General features: G+C 44.4%; 1 protein-coding gene across 5 annotated transcripts in view; it reads right to left on the bottom strand.

Annotated features, from left to right (window-relative positions):
- Positions 1-1,502: 1,502 nt before the first annotated feature.
- Positions 1,503-23,405, bottom strand: part of AMBRA1 (autophagy and beclin 1 regulator 1) — a 206,001-nt gene continuing 184,098 nt past the window's right edge. For 3 of the 5 annotated variants that reach the window (XM_029582359.1, XM_029582361.1, XM_029582362.1), the window contains 4 exons: positions 15,928-16,067; positions 9,300-9,392; positions 8,459-8,649; positions 1,503-3,703 (listed from right to left, as the gene is read on the bottom strand). In XM_029582359.1, the coding sequence (XP_029438219.1) occupies positions 3,207-3,703; positions 8,459-8,649; positions 9,300-9,392; positions 15,928-16,067 (921 nt within the window). In that variant the 3' untranslated portion in view covers positions 1,503-3,206. Of the gene's footprint in view, positions 3,704-8,458; positions 8,682-9,299; positions 9,393-15,927; positions 16,068-23,405 lie in introns of those variants that run through there. The other 2 variants (XM_029582360.1, XM_029582363.1) reach the window with 2 other exon arrangements.

The following is a 23,405-nucleotide window of genomic DNA, read 5'->3' as shown; positions in this document are numbered from 1 at the left end:
GCGGGCAGGGGAAGGGGGAGCGGCTCCGTCTCGCCCAGAGAAAGGGATCGCGGGCAGGGGAAGGGGGGAGCGGCTCCGTCTCGCCCAGAGAAAGGGATCGCGGGCAGGGGAAGCGGGAGTGGCTCAGTCTCGCCCAGAGAAAGGGATCGCGGGCAGGGGAAGCGGGAGCGGCTCAGTCTCGCCCAGAGAAAGGGATCGCGGGCAGGGGAAGGGGGGAGCGGCTCCGTCTCTCCCAGAGAAAGGGATCGCGGGCAGGGGAAGGGGGGAGCGGCTCCGTCTCTCCCAGAGAAAGGGATCGCGGGCAGGGGAAGGGGGGAGCGGCTCCGTCTCTCCCAGAGAAAGGGATCGCGGGCAGGGGAAGCGGGAGCAGCTCAGTCTCTCCCAGAGAAAGGGATCGCGGGCAGGGGAAGCGGGAGCAGCTCAGTCTCTCCCAGAGAAAGGGATCGCGGGCAGGGGAAGCGGGAGCAGCTCAGTCTCTCCCAGAGAAAGGGATCGCGGGCAGGGGAAGCGGGAGCAGCTCAGTCTCTCCCAGAGAAAGGGATCGCGGGCAGGGGAAGCGGGAGCAGCTCCGTCTCTCCCAGAGAAAGGGATCGCGGGCAGGGGAAGCGGGAGCAGCTCCGTCTCTCCCAGAGAAAGGGATCGCGGGCAGGGGAAGGGGGAGCAGCTCCGTCTCTCCCAGAGAAAGGGATCGCGGGCAGGGGAAGCGGGAGCAGCTCCGTCTCTCCCAGAGAAAGGGATCGCGGGCAGGGGAAGCGGGAGCAGCTCCGTCTCTCCCAGAGAAAGGGATCGCGGGCAGATTAAGTGGGAGCAGCTCCGTCTCTCCCAGAGAAAGGGATCGCGGGCAGGGGAAGCGGGAGCAGCTCAGTCTCTCCCAGAGAAAGGGATCGCGGGCAGGGGAAGCGGGAGCAGCTCCGTCTCTCCCAGAGAAAGGGATCACAGGCAGATTAAGTGGGAGCAGCTCCGTCTCTCCCAGAGAAAGGGATCACAGGCAGATTAAGTGGGAGCAGCTCCATTTCGCACAATGAAAGGTATTAGATACAGCGGAAATGAGAGAGGTGTTTTCTGGGTAGGATGAATATATTTTCAGAACTGTACGTTGTGATAGTCTATGAACAGCCATAAGAGTGTTAATGGAGGGCTACAAAGCATTGTTCTGGTTTTTATTACATACATTCTTCTTGTCTAAAGAGCTTAATTGTGCTGTAAGATTTGGCTATGCAGAGAGCCCTGTGCTGAACTTTGGGTTAGTTTTTGTATTTCAGTGCAGCTGAGACATGGCAGAGCTAAGCCTGAGTATGTGGGTGTGGGGGCTAAGCTTGACTCGTTATTGAGTGGGGAAATTGCTGAATCCGTGGGGGCCCTGCAGAAGCAGACGTTCTCTTCATTCCCCTCCTCCAGTGGTACCAGGCCCATGCCCCCTCCCCTTCTGTATGGCCATGTTTGCAGAGGGTCAACCCTCCTCTTCCTCAGCAGAGTTTATGTGCCGGCTGCATCCCCTCGACAGCACTGGGAATGCACAGAACGCGCCCTTCACCCTTCTGTAAGCACAACACTCACAACAGTAAACACACAGAGCCGCATTTTCTCAAATTTTAATGCTGTCATTGATCTTTGGTGTTTCCCTCATTCAGGACTTCAACTGCGCGCCCTCTTCCTCCCCCCTTCACTATCTCCCACCAAAAGTTTTCTAAGATAAAGTTACAAACAAAAAAAAAGATTTTCACATTATATACTAAAAACAAAAGAAGTTCTGAACTGCTTGATTGAGACTAGAAACTAAATTTCTCATGCAATAATCACCCCTCAATCAGCCATACCTCAGGCCTTGACCCAAACCTGGAACCAGCCCCCTAGTGTGCATGGACTCTGCTGACATTTGGCGATACATCGGTACTTACAGGTAGCATTTCTGTTTAATACTGGCCCAGTATCCCAGGACATAATACTGACCCTCCAGAGATCAGAGCCAGGCGAAGCCTCAAGTGAGCTCAGGGGCCAGAGGATCAGCACCGTGCCGAGCGGAGGCTGGCAGGAGGAGCTCGTGTGTCTGCTCAGAGGAAGGAACACATGGCTCTCTCTTTCCCCCTCCCACATAAAAGAATGCCCCCTCCAAGAGTCTTTCACTTCATGGCTGCCTGTTACGGAGCAAGATCCCTGGGGGCAGAAAACTAGGTCATTCACTTTTTATAAGACACCAGATTTGGCCCACTTATTGGCATGACAGGAACGTTGTGAATAAATAGCTAGAAAGAAACCATTATTCCTTAATGAATACTACACAGGGAGAAACATGCACACAGACATGAAGACCGAGGTGCGCACACACAAAGACAGGAACACTCTGTCAGATGCTCAGATGCAAAGAAACACAGGGAGAAAATGACACATGCACAGATTTACACAGCCCTCTGCTGCTTCAGCGAAGACCGTGTAACAGCAGAAGAATACCTATCACGCTGCAGGCATGACCCCAGGAGAGAAGCGCCAGAGGCAGAAACCCTCCGCAGTGCTGGACACTGATGGTCAAAGGTCTTTCTGCTAGATGAGGGTTTGAAAGTAGATGGGTTCTCACCCATCAGGCTGCAAGCCTATAACAGAAACTATCTACTCCTGCCCAGTTATCTGGAGCTGGCTCACAGATACCCTGAAAGTCACAACACTTGAGATTGGGGACCTCATCTACATCCTTAGGACTACATGCAAAAGAGGTGCACTGCACACACCTGCTGTTTGTGCCCTGAGGATCCCACCCATGCATGGCATACGCCTGTTTTAGGGCATCTGCTCTGCCCAGCACACACATCTCCCCATGAAACATCTCTCCATAGGATCCTGTCTGCGCATGTCAACCTCAACCGGCAGGGTTTGGGGTGCTGTGTTTCCAAGTCCTGTCCCTTAAGACCTGCAGGATCAGCACTTGGAACAGAACAAGTCTTCACCATTATCATCCCCAGTTCTTTTGTGCTGATCGGCTTATTACAGCGGGCGGGCTGGTATTTACATAGGCATTTGAATCATTCTCTCTCACTCCAAGCTGGCAAGCATCTCTCTTTCATGTGAAGTTTCATAGTTGATTCATGGAGTCTAATACCCCCCTCAGCACAGCCAGACATAGTCTCATCCTATTAACAGGAATCCCAGCACTGATCCTGCTTCCAGGTCCCGGTCAGTAGTGAGGTATGGCTAAGACACCCAGACACACACCTTTACCTGTGCTGAGAAGGCTCACTGTTTCTCTCAGTGCTAGACCAGCTGCTATACTCAGGAAGATGGAAGCTGCTACTAGGGCTATTATTTGCTATCTCACCGTCTTCAGTTGGTCCCTCAGTGTCCATGGAGGATTGGCTCCCCTCTGCCATTTCATGTCCATCGGCTGTCACACCAGTAGAGACTGTGCGAGGGCTTAAACCCTGTTCTATCAGTTCGCCAGACTCTGTGAGGATTCGTCTCTGCAGCTCAGCTGCTAGCTCCCGAGATGTGGAAGGCTGTGCAGAGTTGCCATCTGTAGCGGCTTGTTCAGTGCTGGTCTGAGAACTGCGGTGTATTCGATGGCTCACAATGATATTATTTCCAAAGCCACCCATGGAGGCCGTAGTAGTGCTCTGTTCTCGCTGGACGACTGCAGTCATTCCACCCTCGGCCATCAGCCTCTGGATCCTGCTGAGAGCATCTTCTGCACCAGCGACATACTCCTGGTCATCTTCTGACACAGAAAGAAAGCAGAGCTTTAATGCACACAATAAATGCCTATCCTGCTTGCTAACATCAAGCCAGTGATAACGCCTTCCTTTCAAAAGGAGGCTTAAATCAGGACATTCCCTGCCAGCTAACACCAAGCCTATAGTCGCTCCTTTTAAGCTGTTCAGGGTATCAGTGTATAATATCTGTGTAAAAACTGAAATCACAGGTTCTGATCCCGGCAGGGCTGACTCAGCCATTCCACCATCCAAAGTAGAGAAGAGCAGGACAGCAGTGTAGAAAGAGGTGCTATGTGAGAATTTGAACATTATGCATCCTCTCACAGCTTACACCTGTGACATGACCAGCATGTTTCTTTAACACAAAAGAGGAAGTAGATGTCTGAGCATGTGCACGGGCGGGCTAACATGAAGCAGTCACATGATAAGCATGGCAGGGTGTGAGTAATAGTGTACAGAAGAGCTTTTCCTGCATGCCAACACTGGCACAACTCTCTATCTCAAAGGAAAGAGTACTACCCCCATGTCTTACTCCCCTACCAGAATGTCTGGCCTTCCATCCCATACTTCACCCCTTCTTTTACATTCCCACAGCAACCTTTGACCTCCCACTTCCAACCATGCTGACCGCATGAAAATTCCTTCCCATTTTCCTGCCTGCTGCTGACTTCTAGCTGTTTGCATACACAGTCTAGCTCAGAAGAACCGGCCCCTTCTGTCACTGGCTCATCAGGGCTGGAGAAAAGCCCAGCCTATAATTTATGTCATATATTAAAATTCTTCAATCCCTCCTAGTGTATAATGTTTGTACTAATTAAGCACCTGAAAAAAAGGATCTGTGTAATTCCAAAAGCTCATGTTCATCATAATCTTTAGATAAGTCTTCAACTGTTTCAGTAAAAGGAATTAGAACCTGCAGACTCCAGGAACAATGTGGGTATTAGGAGTACATAATATTAACCTAGCATTAAGGAGAAAACACAACACAGCTCCAGTGGTTATCAGACTGACACCAGTGCTTCACCTCCATCCATATAATTCTGCCAGTGCTTGTGTGCAAGGACTGGTTGAGGGCCCACAGCCACCTAATCCAGGTGCCTCGGCCATGGCTGCAGAGGTGCTGGAATCCGAGGTTTGTCCCCTCACTAGACACAGATGGAACAGACACTGCAAATGCCAAACACCCACAAGTCCAACACAATGGCACTGCAGGGGTGCTCATAGCCAAATGTCTGCATGCAGTGCCTTATCCGATAAGTGTCACTGCTAGAATACAAGCAAATGGAAAAGAAAGCAGTCACAGGATCAGAACTCAAGAACCTTACCTCTAACTTCTAGACCACTCTCCTCCCTTGTACAGATATACAATTATTTTTCTTTATTTTGGGATAGAAATGCTCTTAACACTTTAAGATTTTCAGAATTATTTTATTGATGCTCTCTTGGGTATCTGTGAACTTTGTAATCATGTGATCTGGTTATTTAGTCTCCATGGCGACACATGCTGATGGTACCCAGGCAGATGCTTTGGCAATAGCCCAAGCTGGAGGCGAAGACATTAGGAAAGCAAATTTAAGAAAATACATAATATGCACAGAGCAAGTGTGTGTGGGGCCAGCAGGCAGAGAAATAGCTGGTTATTGCCCGGTTGGCCTGTGGCTACCCCTAGCACCTGCCCAAAGACAAGGTGAACACCTGCTAACCACACAAAGATCAGGAACCCACCAACGCTGCACAACCCCTCCTTCCAAGCCCAGACATCTTCCATGTAATGTGAAAGTGATGATCTATCACCACCTGCTTATAACTCATCACTTTCTCCAAATAAGGAAAGTCAGAAGCAAGGGACTGAGAGCGGCTATAGCACAGCTCTATCTCCCCAACTGAAGGCTCAAATGTGTGCTATTTTCATTCTTAGTTCTGCTAATGATTTCAGAAGATTTGATTATTAAAAATGGAATCAATAACGACATCTCTTAGTGGGACTTTCTTCATCAGGAAAATACACCGCGGAAGCCACTGTGCAGGAAGAAGTACGAAGAAGATCATACAAAGCATTGGTGCCATACGCCACTGCCGCCTCCAAGCAATCCGCCTGTTCCCTGACACTCAGGAGCTGTTGTAACCACCTGAGGCTCGGTACCAGGACCACAGGTTCTGCCACAGTCATCTGCTGGAGACAGAGAAATACTGAAGGGGGCTGCAGGTGGTGCACAGTACTTACAGGGGGTGTCCTTCAAGATTTTCTCTGTCTCCATCTGCTGGAAGGGAGGCAAAACCCAGCAGTCTGGGCTGATCCGGGTACATACAGGGAAGTGCGCTATTTTCTTCTTAGTTCTGCTAATGACTTCAGAAGATTTGATTATTAAAAATGGAATCAATAAACACAGCTCTTAGTGGGACTTTCCACCAGGAGGCCAATATTCAATGTCACTTAGTTGGATAAGTAGGGACTTAGCTGGATAAGTGGTGGTGTTTAAATATTTGGCTTCCACTTACCCAGCTAAGTGTGTGTGTATGGGGCAGGATGGGGGCGTAATGGGGTAAACTACTGATTTGGTTAACTTAGCCAGATAAGTGCCGATACTCAGACTTATCAGGCTTTTGTTAGTTGGAATAGTACGACTTAATATAAAGTAGGTCTAATGATAGCAGAATAAGTTTATATGTCTAACTTAAAACTTATCTGGGTACTTTCAGCGGTATGGTCCCTGCTAAGTTAACCGGATTAAGAATTGAATATTCATCCCTGAATCTCTTCATCTTGTGCATATGCTGCAGGCTGCACAAAGGAAGAGACACCATACAACCCCATAAACATTAATCGCTTCAGCTTCTTCAGTGAGTGGGTAATGACCACAAGCACAGACTGCACACCTGTGAATGACCATAGCACTTCATGTTGGTGCATTGGTTTCATACTGAATGCTTTATTCATGACTGCAACGTGACAGTGAGGGCTGTCCATGTGTGCTCAGTAGGGGAGGGAAACTCCCTATCACTGGACACAGATCCTGCCAATACTACACTTAAGGGGTGGACTATGTTTGGGCAGAGATGCTGCCGTTGCTGGGTAACACTCAACTTTTGTTCCTTGCATAACCTGCAGCCTGGAAGACCAAATTTGAAAACATGCATCAGAGAAAGCCAACGACTTCCCAGATCTTTCTTCTCTTTCTGTTTGAAACAGCAGACACAGATTCCAAACCTCGCCATTTACCAATCCTTTCCCATGCCTGCTGTTTATTGCACCTTTCACGCTTCATTGCTTATCCTTCTCTTTCCCGCACACTCCCACTTCCCAGGTCTTCCCTCACCATGACTCAGCATTCACAAACACCACACACTTAGTTCTGCTATACATAGATACATACATAGAAATGACGGCAGAAAAAGACCAAACGGCCCATCCAGTCTGCCCAGCAAGCTCCCACACTTATTTTCCCATATTTATCTGTTTCACCGACCACCAAGTTCAGGGCCCTTGTTGATAACTGTTTGATTCGAATTTCCTGCCACCCCTGTTATTGATGCAGAGAGTAATGTTGGAGTTGCATCAAAGGTGAGCATAAGGCTTATGGTTAAGGGTAGTAACTGCCGCATCAAGCAAGTTACCCCGATGCTTGTTTACCCCGACTGCACAGATCAATGCCTTGTTGGATGTTGTCTGAATGTAAATCCTGTTTTCCACATTTCCCCCTCCCATTGAAGCAGAGAGCAGCACTGTATATGCATTCAAAGTGAAGTTTCAGGCTTAACTAGTTTAGGGTAGTAACCGGCGCAATAAGCAAGCTACCCCCACTCTTATTTGTTTACCCAGACTGTGTTGTTGGTTGTTGTCTGAAATCAAATCTTCTTTTCCACATTTCCCATTGCCATTGAAGCAGAGAGCAATGTTGAAGTTGCATTAACCGTGTGAAGGCTTATTGAGTAAGTGTAGTAATCACCAGGTAGCAGCCACCATTCCAGCAAGCCACCCCCATGGCTCTTCTTTTCATTCCCATCCTCTAGCCTTTATGGATCCACAGTGTTTATCCCATGCCCCTTTGAAATCCTTCACAGTTTTAATCTTCATCACTTCTTCCGGAAGGGCATTCCAGGCATCCACCACCCTCTCCGTGAAGAAATACCTCCTGACATTGGTTCTGAGTCTTCCTCCCTGGAGTTTCAAATCGTGACCCCTGGTTCTGCTGATTTTTTCCCAACGTAAAAGGTTTGTTGTTGACCATGGATCATTAAAACCTTTCAGGTATCTGAAAGTCTGTATCATATCCCCCCTGCTCCTCCTCTCCTCCAGGGTGTACATATTTAGACTCTTCAATCTCTCCTCAGAGAAAACCTATAAATCAAGGTTTGCTCTGAGACAAAGGCCAATTTTCAGACTCCTCTGGGGCCTAACCACGGAGATTCCTTCTGAAAATCCCTGTAGACGTACTCCCAAAGCTTGCAGGTGCAAATGAACTCCTTGAGCATACTGTGCTGGGTGGCTCTAGCCTCACCCTTTTTCTCCATGTTGTACTTTTCCCCACATGAGGGGTGGGAGGTGCGTGCTATTTTCAAAGGCACTTTTGCCATGGATAAACGCGCATTTACCTGCAGATAGAAACAGGGGCAGTAATGGTATGAGAATATGTCCGTGGTGTGGGAAGAGTTGATTTTGATGGATCAGAGGTATCCTGGAGGTAAAATCTGTGTTAACACAAAAATACATAATACTCTCCATTTGCAAACCCTACTGAACCATGACTGTTTTTCTTTACCTGGGGCAGGTGTGGAGGCAGTGCCAAACTCCTGCCCCTCCCGCTCTGTCTGCGTCTCAGCGTTCTGGAGCTGTGGTGCTGGCGTCTGGGTGCCCTGGGATGTTACGGATGCCGTGGGGTTTCGTGGCTGCAGGCCTATGGCATTCATTAGACCCATGTCTCTGTCTGTCCTCCATGAAGCTCGACTAGTTCTGAAAACAGGAATCAGAGCACTGTGGAGTAACTACAGAAATACACAAGACTTTACATTTCACTTGATTGTTAATCTAATCTCTAACATACTCTTCTCTCAAAGGCCCACAATCCCCTTCCCCTTTCTGTTCTTTGCAGTCTCAATATGAAATCTGAACTCCACTGCTTTAAATCTAAGTTGTGCTTCTGCTTCTAGGAGATATTCAGTTGCTGGTGTCTAAATTTTAACCATCCCCTCTCTGAGCACATAGCCGGACTTCCCAAGGTGGCTGTTTCTTTTTGTAAAGCGCATGCGGAAGTCTCTATGCAAATGTGTCACCTGTCATCCAGGCAGGAAACTCTGGTGACTGTCCAGGAAAGCACAGCTCTTCCCAAGAAGGCTCCAGACCTGAGTATTAGTACTACTAGGAATGCTCAAACATCATCCTTACCCCACCATGCACTCCCCTCCCAGAAATCTTAACAGTGATCAGCCTTGTGCTGCTCTCTCCCCTGCCCCCTTCAGAAATCAAATGAGTTGTTCCTTATTTCTTAGATTGCCACGAAGCTCGACATATTTCTTACTACTCACTAAGGCCCTTCCCTGTCAGTACCCTGGACCCTCCCTAGTCATCCCAACCCCCTCCTCCTGCCAGCACAGAAAACTCACCCTGGCCTCTCACTGCTCCGACTGCCAGAATGAACAGTGAAAACAGCCTCGTTCAGCTGGTCCCAATAATACTCAGCACCAGAGTTTAATGCCCTGAAAAGCAGGAGTAGGAACAGGTTAGCCTTCAGTGCTTGGTGCAATCTATGCAATGCCAGGTATAGAGACACATGCAAGTTGTTTTCTTAGAGAAAGGATAGTTCATCTTACGTTATATTTAATTTGCAATGACAGCAGAATTTAAACTCCATGTAAATTGTTGTTTTCTTATATTGTCACACAGAGGACAAAGACCTAAATAACTTGCCCTTCTCCATCCCCACATGCCTCCAACAGACATCAAAAACCTCCTTTGCAAGTATTCATAACAGCCCGGGAATATTGAAAGGGATCAGTTAGAAGTACCGCTCAGAGCACTTTCCACTACGTGAAATAGGGTGCAGTAGGGGACTATATTTAGCTGCAATAAAAATGGGCCAGGCTAGGAGAGGAAAAAATACATACGTCGTCGACCTGCTGAAATAGCAGATGCTAGGTCTGTGAGTACCCGTGAAGTTTTCCTTTGAAAATTAGTCACAAGGTATACTGGGACCTCAATACTCAGATGTTGCATCTGCATGGATTACTGAAAACTGCTCTATAAATATAATTTGCCTGTGTGAAGACTCACAGAGAGGACCTTCCCAGCTTATCTATGGTCCATCCCTCATCCTCCTGCAGAATCCACTGCATCCAAACCATCCCAGATATTTATGTAACTGCGAGCACTGATGCAGGCAGACACTATAATACCTGTAAAGAGCACAGGTGCACTTAGACAATGTGTAGTATCCCTATTGTAATTATGTAAAAGTTAACTGCAAATCCTGGAAGAATACCCAAGCAGATTCCCATTCCTCAGGGGAAAGGAGACAAGTTCTGAAATTCTGGTCACACCAGACTCAGAGTCATAATAAAGCCTAACAATTCAACAGGCCACTGGGACTTTTCAATCAAGAGATATCTGTTCGATATATCTGTTCGATGTAAACCGCCATCCCAGGCGCCTGTTTCAGTTACACTGTAAACCGATGTGATATCCCGGATGAACGTCGGTATATAAAAATATTAAATAAAAAAAAAAAAATATTAAATAAATAAATAAGAGAGAATTTAAGAAACCTCTCTCACAGCCCATGGAGGGAGCTGTGGATATTCATAAGGGTGACACCTGGGGCATGGCTCCTGGCCTCAGACTAGGCACAGTGGGAGGGCTGATTAAAACAGATAGCTAAGTACCAAGCTTTGCAGTGCCAAGCACTGGATCAGCCTGAGCTGGAAGAAAAAGAAGAAAGGAGGCTCTACCAGGTTAAAAAAAAATAAATCTCTTTTTAGAGGTCTCTTTGTGGACCCAAATGCTCATGTACAATATTAACTTGTAAATGAATCTTGCACTGATCCAAAAAAAGTACCACAATCTACAAAGACTCCGGTTTACACCAAGATCATTATCTGCATGTTGGAAATTCCAGAACAGAATATATTAAGTTTTAAAAAACCTGAGTCATTGTCTTCTACTTGAACACAGATGTACAAATAGAAAGCAATGCTGATGGAAAAACAGAACTAGAAGGGACCTCATCTCAAAAAAGATATAACTGCATTGGAGAAAGTGCAGATGATAGGGGGCATGGGACGGCTGCCCTATGAGGAAAGGCTGAAGAGGTTAGGGCTGTTCAGCTTGGAGAAGAGACGGCTGAGGGGGGATACGATAGAGGTGTACAAAATTATGAAAGGACTTGAACAAGTTAATGTAAATCGGCTATTTACTCTTTTGGATAATAGAAGGACCAGGGGGCACTCCATGAAGTTAGCATGGGGCACATTTAAAACTAATCGAAGAAATTGTTTTTCACTCAGAGCATTGTTAAGCTCTGGAATTCATTGCCAGGGGATATGGTTTCAGCAGTTAGTGTTACTGGGTTTAAAAAAGGTTTGGATAAGTTCCTAGAGGTCTGACCCAGCATGGCAATTTCTTATGTTATGTAACACTTCTGTATGGGGGGGTAACCTGCACGGAGCGGCAGTTACTACCCTTAACAGAAACATGGGGGTAACCTGCACGGAGAGGCAGTTACTGCCCTTAACAGAAACATGGGGGTAACCTGCACAGAGCAGCAGTTACTGCCCTTAACAGAAACATGGGGGTAACCTGCACAGAGCAGCAGTTACTGCCCTTAACAGAAACATGGGGGTAACCTGCACGGAGCGGCAGTTACTGCCCTTAACAGAAACATGGGGGTAACCTGCACGGAGCGGCAGTTACTACCCTTAACAGAAACATGGGGGTAACCTGCACGGAGCGGCAGTTACTGCCCTTAACAGAAACATGGAGGTAACCTGCACGGAGCGGCAGTTACTACCCTTAACAGAAACATGGGAGTAACCTGCACGGAGCGGCAGTTACTACCCTTAACAGAAACATTGGGGTAACCTGCATGGAGTGGCAGTTACTTTCCTTAACAGAATCATGGGGGTAACCTGCATGGAGTGGCAGTTACTACCCTTAACAGAAACATGGGAGTAACCTGCACGGAGCGGCAGTTACTACCCTTAACAGAAACATTGGGGTAACCTGCATGGAGCGGCAGTTACTGCCCTTAACAGAATCATGGGGGTAACCTGCATGGAGCGGCAGTTACTGCCCTTAACAGAAACATGGGGGTAACCTGCACGGAGCGGCAGTTACTGCCCTTAACAGAAACATGGGGGTAACCTGCACGGAGCGGCAGTTACTGCCCTTAACAGAAACATGGGGGTAACCTGCACGGAGCGGCAGTTACTGCCCTTAACAGAAACATGGGGATAACCTGCATGGAGCAGCAGTTACTACCCTTAACAGAAACATGGGGGTAACCTGCACAGAGCGGCAGTTACTGCCCTTAACAGAAACATGGGGGTGACCTGCACAGAGCGGCAGTTACTACCCTTAACAGAAACATGGGGGTAACCTGCACGGAGCGGCAGTCACTGCCCTTAACAGAAACATGGGGGTAACCCTCAGGGAGTGGCAATTACCACAATAAACAAATTGATGGGAAGACTGGATGGACTTTATCTGCTGTCATTACTATGTTACTATGTAGATATGTATTTTTCTTCCTGGGCTTAATTTAGAAGATGCTCAGATGCCGAGACCCTCAGAAAAGTCAGCAAACTAAAGCAGGGGTCTATGCAGGCTGCAAACACATTGTATCTGCTGCTGACAGCCAGTACCAGAAAAAGGAAGGATGCAGGCAATGTCACTCTCGCTCAAATTTAAGGTGGTGCCTGCATATCCCAGGTTGCCGTATCTAATACAGCGACAGCTTTGTACAGTATATGAGGAACACACAAACGATGCAGATAACCTACTTGCCATCCCACTGGCCTCTCACACTGTCTATAAAGCTGAAGCTCTGCATAGAGGACGTGTATAAAGAGGTAGCAGCAAAACACTGCACGGAGCGGCAGTAGCCACAGAGGCATTCACGGAGCGGGATGCCAGTGGCCAGTGGTTGGTGTTCCACCTTCACGGAGCGGAAGGATGGAGGGCTACCATCTCCAAATTAAATTAAAAAAAAAAACCATGGGTGGGCAAGAGTATATAAAATTAACAGACAGTTCATAGGCTATAGGTATTACCAATAATTAGGCTTATTCAATATTTGTTGATAGTTAATGTGGCTTTCAATGCATACTTCACTTTCAATACATATCCAGCATAGCTCTCTGCTTCAACGGCAGGGGAGAAGTAAAACTGATACTTCACGCATATCCAGCATAGCTCTCTGCTTCAACGGCAGGGGAGAAAAAAACTAATACTTCACGCATATCCAGCATAGCTCTCTGCTTCAACGGCAGGGGAGAAGAAAAACTGATACTTCACGCATATCCAGCATAGCTCTCTGCTTCAACGGCAGGGGAGAAGTAAAACTGATACTTCACGCATATCCAGCATAGCTCTCTGCTTCAACGGCAGGGGAGAAGAAAAACTGATACTTCACGCATATCCAGCATAGCTCTCTGCTTCAATGGCAGGGGAGAAGAAAAACTGATACTTCACGCATATCCAGCATAGCTCTCTGCTTCAATGGCAGGGGAGAAGAAAAACTGATACTTCACGCATATCCAGCATAGCTCTCTGCTTCAACGGCAGGGGAGAAGTAAAACTGATACTTCACGCATATCCAGCATAGCTCTCTGCTTCAACGGCAGGGGAGAAAAAAACCTGATACTTCACGCATATCCAGCATAGCTCTCTGCTTCAACGGCAAGGGAGAAGAAAAACTGATACTTCACGCATATCCAGCATAGCTCTCTGCTTCAACGGCAAGGGAGAAGAAAAACTGATACTTCACGCATATCCAGCATAGCTCTCTGCTTCAACGGCAAGGGAGAAGAAAAACTGATACTTCACGCATATCCAGCATAGCTCTCTGCTTCAACGGCAGGGGAGAAGAAAAACAACCAATAAGGGCTGAATAACATAGTCTGGGTAAAACAAATAAGCATGGGTGTAGCTTGCTTATTGCGGTGGTTACTACCCCTACTACCCCTAACTAATCAAGCTTGATATTTCACTTAGATGCAGCTCCATCACTGCTCTCTGCATTAATGGTGGGGGTGAAAGGGAAATAGAACCAAGGGTTGCTAAGAGCCAAGAGAAACAGATAAGTATGAAAGGAAAGAAGTGTGAAGCTTGCTGGGCAGACTGGATGGGCCGATTGGTCTTCTTCTGCCGTCATTTCTATGTTTCTATATGATTTTGCTCCCACACCCATTCCCCCTTTGGTGACTGCCAGCAATCTCACCCCCACCTTCCCAATGCATATTGCTCCTATATATTGGGCCCCAAATATATGACTCTACAAGGTTTTAGCATCCAGTCTTAGTTGACATAACTTTCTTAAATCCCTCCTGAAATGTTCTTCTGTTCCTTGTTGCAGATCTAAGTGACATCTACAAAGAAAACTCTCTTCCCTTTCAGTCCACTGCAATGCTGCTTCTGAAAATGTTGAACAGAACTGGCTCCACAAGCGATTCAGCTTCCTCACCTCAGAATTTACACAAGGACACATCAGCAAGACCCTGGTACTGATGCTGTACATCTCCTACTTGGATGTCCTTCCAAAAGGGTTTAGAATTTCTTTTAACTGATGTAAGATTTCATAATTTAGTTTCTCATGTTCTGATCACCAAAATACATTCAAAGCTGTTGTACAATATTCCAATAGTTGTATGCGCACATTCAGACAGAGATGCTCGATATACTCCCATTTCACTCCAAATCTGCCTCCACCTATATCTGACCCTTTTTTTCTCATCTTCTCTCCCAGACTGACTGCTCAGATAACCAGAATACCAATGAGGCCTGGGAACAGAACTGTAGTGATCCTACCATTCACATTGATACTTGTTGTCCTAGACAAGTAAGGAAATTTAGGAATGTGCGACTTGTAAGTCATGAGACAAGGGGCCAATGACTAATTATGTTAATGACTTTAGTACAAACCAAAGGAAGACCAGAGAAAAAGGCACATCTGGCACCCTTGATGAAGCCCGACAGGTTATTATTATTATCTGTAAGCAGGTGCGAGGGTGCACGAACACAAGCCACAGGCTCCATTTTTCAGGCCCTGTGGCTGGCTAGTGAGGTTTGCATTTAGTTATTCATCTTACCAACTTTTTTTAATCTGAGAAGCCTCCCAGCTGCCCAGTACTCAGACTGACAGTGCAGAGTCCCTATCCATCGCTCCCTCCTCGTTGAGGCAACAAGGACTGCCTGGCTGATACATTTCATTGCAGGCTTTTGGGGTGGTGTTAGCATCACTGAGGGAGAGAATCTGGTTTTGCTCTTTGGAAATGGATGATCTAGTCATAGAGGTAACAGCGGCACAGTGTCTGCACAGCTAAAAATGATGTAGTGTAATGGATTGATACTCAGAGATGATATAGTAAAGTGCTAGTGTATGACAGTGAATGCATCTATTCTTGGAAAAGGAGGTAAAATCATATTTTATCTGTTTTTATTTATATGCTATTGTTGTTGGTTTTATTAGGTATATTGAAAAATTATTTTTATTGTATCTCATTATGATGAATATTCTGATACAGCAAATAATCAAATATGATTGGAAAAAAAACAAGGAGTGTTATAAGATGATTGGATACCTATTATCCAGAAGGACATGTGCACACTGCTATCCATGCACTTCCTGACAACAGACTATGCACACATCATACCAACCCCTTCTTTCTCTCGACAGGATAGGCAAACACTACACTACTGCTCTTTTTCCCTGACAGGCAGCATCTGACAGAAAGATTTTGTTATAAACCTTTCTGGCGAAAGATATTTGGAAATTTCCACATAGATCAGTGGGAGGCAAAAGGGTGTCACGTTACAAGAAGACTTTGGTGTGAATTATGTTTCTAGCAAAGTAAACTTTGTCCTGGTTCGTTTGGGTTCACCCAAGCACCCAGCAAATACAACATCCAGCTAATAGCAGCCACCCTTGTATGTCATGTTAAAGACATTCAGTAAAGCTCCATGTACAGCCCTGCAGGAACAGTAAAAGCTCTTCCCAACGGCCTATCCTATGGCACTTACTCTGGACGGCAGATCACCAGGTCTCCCTTGTTGGTGCCATATGCCAGTCCCAGCCCTGGCTCTGGCAGCCAGCGAGCCGAGTTAATGCTGACATGTCTCCTCTGATCTGCAGGCATTGGGTACAGGACATTGAAGACTCGCTGGACAGGGAGAAAAGAAAAGTGACTTGAAATTACTCACAGTAAACGTCTCATGTCAAGCAAGCAGAACATGCAGTAGAAATTCCCCATGTCGCAAATTTTACTGTTGAAAAGAAAGGCTTAATGCATTTCAGCCGATAATGCTTTGAACCCCAGCTAACAGTTGCCAATAACCACCATGGAGAGCAGGGATTATATCATTCACCATCATGACATTTTTTTTCTCAGAAGTACTTTGCTTTGGAGCACACAGCTTAAGCAGTGGCCCAAAAGTTACAGAAATATTCACAGCATCCCGGGTTAACATTCAACCATTGGCATTGTTTCAATTACTAGAATTGCACAATCGGAGAATAAAATCTTCCTGCTCACTTCCCAAACATGCCTTTCACACTCCAATTCCCGTCCTCATCTAAAGAGAGCCTGCACACCGCTTCAGCCACACACACTGTTTCTAAATACTGCACAGGGTGGCTGTGAGCAATTCAATGGTGGCAGAGAGAGAGTGGCACTGCCTGCCTACCCTAACCAATACATTGAGTTGTCATTCCAAACTTTCAGCCTACCAAGATGTAATCAATACAAGTTTATATCTACTCCAAACATGAAAGCCGTATTTAATAACCCTAAAGAATTATACTTTTCCATTAAAAAGATAATCAATCCCAAGTCAAATTTCTTCCGTTCTTCCTCCAGCACTCCATGGAATAAACATCACAGAGACATTTGCATTGCATTTTAATAAGACTGCAGCTGTGAAAAGTAGCTTTCTGCTCTCTGTTAATGATACCCTTGATGATTTAATTTTTGATGGCCCATCCTGGGAAAACTTTGAGTCTGTTTCTGAATCTGACACCAGACGTATTATCAACAACCCACTTAACCCTTCTTCTACAGCTCTCCTAAAAATGCTTAGGACCGATACAGCCTCTTCCATGTCTGATTTCAACAATCCCTCTTTAAAATATGTTTTCCATCCTTATTCCCTGAAACAAGCTACGGTCCACCCTATAATTAAAAAAGCCTCTGCAGATCCAACTCTTCTAACTACTGGCCTATTTCTTCTCTACCTTTCATGGCAAAGATACCAGAAGCAGCTCAATGACTTTCTGGATATGAATAACATAACATCACAGCATTGAACTTCTTTTACTCTTCACTTTCAACACTGTGAGACAGGGCTTCCACTGGGGTACAGCTTTTCTTATTTCTTCTTGACGTTTTCTCTGCATTTGCCACAATGGATCATCAAATTCTTCTTTCTTGTAGGTTAATTGTTGCTGTTCTATTCTGGTTTATTCCATATCTTTCCAATAGGATCCAACAAATCCATATTCATATTCATTCCCATTCCTTCTCCTGGGTTCCTCGCTCTCTGCAGCCCTGTTTAATATCTACTTAACACCTTTATACCATATTCTATCTAACCTTGGGGTTTAGTACAAACTCTACGCTGATGACATAGTTGTGGGTCCCATAGTGTACATAACAGTACACTATGGGACCCACATTCATCCTCTTTCCCCTAAGACCCATTTCCCCTCAGAACCCACTTACACTAGATCAAGACAGTACATAGGCCACGAAAGATAAGCTAGCAGATGCACTAGCTTATGTTACACACATCTACATTGGTCGCTGCTCCATGTACAAATTTTAATTTTACTTAATTCTAATCTTAATTAACTTTAACGAATTTTACTTTTTACCCTATTTTATCCCACTTATTTATCCTACTCATTTGGTTCATTTTTTTAACGTTGTTCAGGATTCATTTTATTTCCATGTAATACTTTTGTTCTATTGTTCAGACACCGTGTTTAAATGTTCAGACACATTGTATTATGTAACGCCTCAACCGCGACTGTTTTGTTATAATGGAAACCGATTTGATTTGATATTTTGTATCGAGAATGTCGGTATATAAAAATTCTAAATAAATAAATAAATAAATAGTTCTTTTTTCCTGTCAAAGAATCATGGGCTCAGACAGAATCATTCCTTCTCTCATCTTACAATTATTCAAGGGTGGCTAAATCACTACAAATTAGCTTTCAATATCTCAAAAACTGAAATTATCATCCTAACATGTTTTTCAATTCCAAATACACCAAATAACTTCCAATTCAATAATCAGATTATTATGTTCTCCCAAATGGTTCATAACCTTGGAGTTATCATTGACCCTGCTCTCTCAATGCATGAGCATGTTAATCTGGTCACTCAAACTTCATTAGAACATAAGAAATTGCCATGCTGGGTCAGACCAAGGGTCCATCAAGCCCAGCACCCTGTTTCCAACAGAGGCCAAACCAGGCCACAAGAACCTGGCAATTACCCAAATACTAAGAAGATCCCATGCTACTGATGCAATTAATAGCAGTGGCTATTCCCTAAGTAAACTTGATTAATAGCAGTTAATGGACTTCTCCTCCAAGAACTTATCCAAACCAGCTACACTAACTGCACTAACCACATCCTCTGGCAACAAATTTCAGAGCTTTATTGTGCGTTGAGTGAAAAAGAATTTTCTCCGATTAGTCTTAAATGTCCTACTTGCTAACTTCATGGAATGCCCCCTAGTCCTTCTATTATTCGAAAGAGTAAATAACCGATTCACATCTACTCGTTCAAGACCTCTCATGATCTTAAAGACCTCTATCATATCCCCCCTCAGCCGTCTCTTCTCCAAGCTGAACAGCCCTAATTTCTTCAGCCTTTCCTCATAGGGGAACTGTTCCATCCCCTTTATCATTTTGGTTGCCCTTCTCTGTACCTTCTCCATCGCAACTATATCTTTTTTTAGATGTGGCGACCAGAATTGTACACAGAATTCAAGGTGCAGTCTCACCATTGAGCGATACAGAGGCATTAGGACATTTTCCGTTTTATTAACCATTCCCTTCCTAATAATTCCTAACATTCTGTTTGCTTTGACTGCTACAGCACACTGAGCTGATGATTTTGAAGTATTATCCACTATGATGCCTAGATCTTTTTCCTGGGTGGTAGCTCCTGATATGGAAACTAACATTGTGTAACTACAGCAAGGATTATTTTTCCCTATATGCAACACCTTGCACTTGTCCACATTAAATTTCATCTGCCATTTGGATGCCCAATCTTCCAGTCTTTCAAGGTCCTCCTGTAATGTATCACAATCTGCTTGTGATTTAACTACTCTGAATAATTTTGTATCATCTGCAAAATTGATTATCTCACTCGTCGTATTCCTTTCCAGATCATTTATATATATATTGAAAAGCACCGGTCCAAGTACAGATCCCTGAGGTACTCCACTGTTTACCCTTTTCCACTGAGAAAATTGACCATTTAATCCTACTCTGTTTCCTGTCTTTTAACCAGTTTGTTATCCATGAAAGGACATCACCTCCTATCCCATGACTTTTTAGTTTTCTTAGAAGCCTCTCATGAGGGACTTTGTCAAACGCCTTCTGAAAATCCAAATACACCACATCTACCGGTTCACCTTTATCCACATGTTTATTAACCCCTTCAAAAAAATGAAGCAGATTTGTTTGGCAAGACTTCCCTTGGGTAAATCCATGTTGACTGTGTTCCATTAAACCATGTCTTTCTATATGCGCTATGATTTTGATCTTGAGAATAGTTTCCACTATTTTTCCCGGCACTGAAGTCAGGCTCACTGGTCTATAGTTACCCGGATCACCCCTGGAGCCCGTTTTAAATATTGGCGTTAATTGGCCACCCTCTAGTCTTCAGGTACAATGGATGATTTTAATGATAGTTTACAAATTTTAACACATCAGAAATTTCATTTTTTAGTTCCTTCAGTACACTAGGATGCATACCATCCGGTCCAGTTGATTTGCTACTCTTTAGTTTGTCAGTCTGGCCTGCTACATCTTCCAGGTTCACAGTGATTTCATTCAGTTCGTCTGACTCATCACCCCTGAAAACCATCCCCGGAACTGGTATCTCCCCAACATCCTCATTAGTAAACATAGAAGCTAAGAATTCATTTCGTCTCTCTGCAATGGCCTTATCTTCCCTAAGAGCCCCTTTAACCCCTCGCTCAGCAGTGTATGGTTCGGAGGGAGGTATCTTCAAAGGTTACTAATGATGCATTAGAATTAGGGTATCCCAACAGTGAGGTTCCAATAATAAGAAAAGTAATCTAAGTGCCTGTAACTAAAAACTTACCTGAGCTAAAAAAAAAATTCTAATTTATCCCTATCAATTAAAAAGCAGAATGAAAATACAAACAAAAAACAAACTCTGAAATGTTTGTATGCTAATGCCAGAAGTCTAAGAAGTAAGATGGGAGAATGGGAATGTATAGCAGTGAATGATGACAGACTTAATTGGCATCTCAGAGACATGGTGGAAGGAGGACAACCAATGGGACAGTGCTATACCGGGGTACAAATTATATCGCAATAATAGAGAGGAGCACCCGGGAAGCAGTGTGGCGCTTTATGTCTGGGATGGCATAGAGTCCAACAGGATAAACATCCTGCATGAGACTAAATGCACAATTGAATCTTTATGAGTAGAAATCCCTTGTGTGTTGGGGAAGTGTATAGTGATAGGGGTATACTACCATCCACCTGGTCAAGATGGTGAGACAGACAGTGAAATGCTAAGAGAAATTAGGGAAGCTAACCAAATTGGTAGTGCAGTAATAATGGGAGATTTAAATTACCCCAATATTAATTGGGTAAATGTATCATCGGGAAATGCTGGAGAGATAAAATTCCTGGATGGAATAATGACAGTTTTATGGAGCAATTAGTTCAGGAACTGACAAGTGAGGGAGCAATTTTAGATCTAATTCTCAGAGGAGCACAGGATTTGGAGAGAGGTAACGGTGGTGGGGCCACTTAGCAATAGTGATCATAATATGATCAAATTTGAATTAATGACTGGAAGGGGTCAGTAAGCAAATCGACGGCTCTAGTGCTAAACTTTCAAAAGAGAAACTTTGATAAAATGAGAAAAATAGTTAGAAAAAAACTGAAAGGAGAAGCTACAAAGGTAAAAAGTGTGCAAGAGGCGTGGACATTATTAAAAAATACCATCCTAGAAGCACGGTCCAGATGTATTCCACACATTAAGAAAGGTGGAAGGAAGGCAAAACGATTACCAGCATGGTTAAAAGGTGAGGTGAAAGAGGCTATTTTAGCCAAAAGATAGTCATTCCAAAATTGGAAGAAGGATCCAACAGAAGAAAATAGGATAAAAGCATAAGCATTGGCAAGTTAAATGTAAGACATTGATAAGACAGGCTAAGAGAGAATATGAAAAGAAATTGGCTGTAGAGGCAAAAACTCACAGTAAAAACTTTTTAAATATATCCGAAGCAGAAAGCCTATGAGGGAGTCAGTTGGACCATTAGATGATTGAGCAGTTAAAGGGGCACTTAGAGAAGATAAGGCCATCGCGGAAAGATTAAACAATTTCCTTGCTTCAGTGTTTATTAAAGAGGATGTTGGGGAGATACCCGTTTCGGAGAAGGTTTTCATGGGTAATGATTCAGATGGACTGAACCAAATCATGGTGAACCTAGAAGATGTGGTAGGCCTGATTGACAAACTGAAGAGTAGTAAATCACCTGGACCGGATGGTATACACCCCAGAGTTCTGAAGGAACTCAAAAATGAAATTTCAGATCTAGTAGTTAAAATTTGTAACCTATCATTAAAATCATTCATTGTACCTGAAGACTGGAGGGTGGCTAATGGAACCCCAATATTTAAAAAGGGCTCCAGGGGTTATCCGGGAAACCACAGACCAGTTAGCCTGACTTCAGTGCCAGGAAAAATAGTGGAAAGTGTTCTAAATATCAGAATCACAGAACATACAGAAAGACATGGTTTAATGGAACAAAGTCAGCATGGCTTTACCCAAAGCAAGTCTTGCCTCACAAATCTGCTTCACTTTTTTGAAGGGGTTAATAAACATGTGGATAAAGGTGAACTGGTAGATGTAATGTATTTGGATTTTCAGAAGGCATTTGACAAAGTTCCTGATGAGAGGCTTCCAGGAAAAGTAAAAAGTCATGGGATAGGTGGCGATGTCCTTTTGTGGATTACAAACTGGTTAAAAGACAGGAAACAGAGAGTAGGATTAAATGGTCAATTTTTTCAGTGGAGGGGAGTTGGCAGTGGAGTGCCTCAGGGATCTGTATTGGGACCCTTTCAATATGTTTATAAATGATCTGGAAAGAAATATGACGAGTGAGGTTATCAAATTTGCGGATGATACAAAATTATTCAGAGTAGTTAAATCACAAGCAGATTGTGATACATTACAGGAGGACCTTGTGAGACTAGAAGATTGGGCATCCAAATGGCAGATGAAATTTAATGTGGACAAGTGCAAGGTGTTGCATATAGGGAAAAATAATCCTTGCTGTAGTTACACGATGTTAGGTACCATATTAGGAGCTACTACCCAGGAAAAAGATCTAGGCATCATAGTGGATAATACTTTGAAATCCTCGGCTCAATGTGCTGCAGCAGTCAAAAAAGCCAACAGAATGTTAGGAATTATTAGGAAGGGAATGGTTAAGAAAATGGAAAAATGTCATAATGCCTCTGTATCGCTCCATGGTGAGACCACACCTTGAATACTGTGTACAATTCTGGTTGCCGCATCTCAAAAAAGATATAGTTGCAATGGAGAAGGTACAATATGATAAAGGGGATGGAACAGCTACCCTATGAGGAAAGGCTGAAGAGGTTATTTATTTATTTTATTTAGATTTATATTCCATTTTTTATACTTTTTTCAGTGCTTCAAAGTGGATTACATTCAGGTACTGTAGGTTAGGGCTGTTTAGCTTGGAGAAGAGATGGCTGAGGAGGGATATGATAGAGGTCTACAAAATTATGAAAGGACTTGAACGGTTAAATGTGAAATGGTTAATTACTCTTTCGGATAACACACGGACTAGAGGGCACTCCATGAAGTTTGCATGTGGCACATTTAAAACAAATCAGAGAAAATTCTTTTTCACTCAACGCACAATAAAGCTCTGGAATTTGCTGCCAGAGGATGTGGTTAGTGCAGTTAGTGTAGCTGGGTTCAAAAAAGGTTTGGATAAGTTCTTGGAGGAGAAGTCCATAAAGTAATAATCAATAGGGAATAGCCACTGCTTGTTGCCGGCATTAGTAGCATGGGATCTATGTAATGTTTGGGTTCTTGCCAGGTACTTGCGACTTGGATTGGCCACTGTTGGAGACAGGATACCAAGCTTGATGGACCCTTGAACTGATCCAGTATGGCATATCATATGTTATGTTTAAGATGATGATCCCAGAGCTGACACTTTTCAATGTTTTGTCAAAGTTC

The sequence above is a fragment of the Rhinatrema bivittatum genome, chromosome 17 (assembly GCF_901001135.1).
Source record: "Rhinatrema bivittatum chromosome 17, aRhiBiv1.1, whole genome shotgun sequence".
NCBI lineage: Eukaryota > Metazoa > Chordata > Amphibia > Gymnophiona > Rhinatrematidae > Rhinatrema > Rhinatrema bivittatum.
Note: the sequence above shows the minus strand (reverse complement) of the source record. Positions and strands in the feature narration are given on the sequence as shown.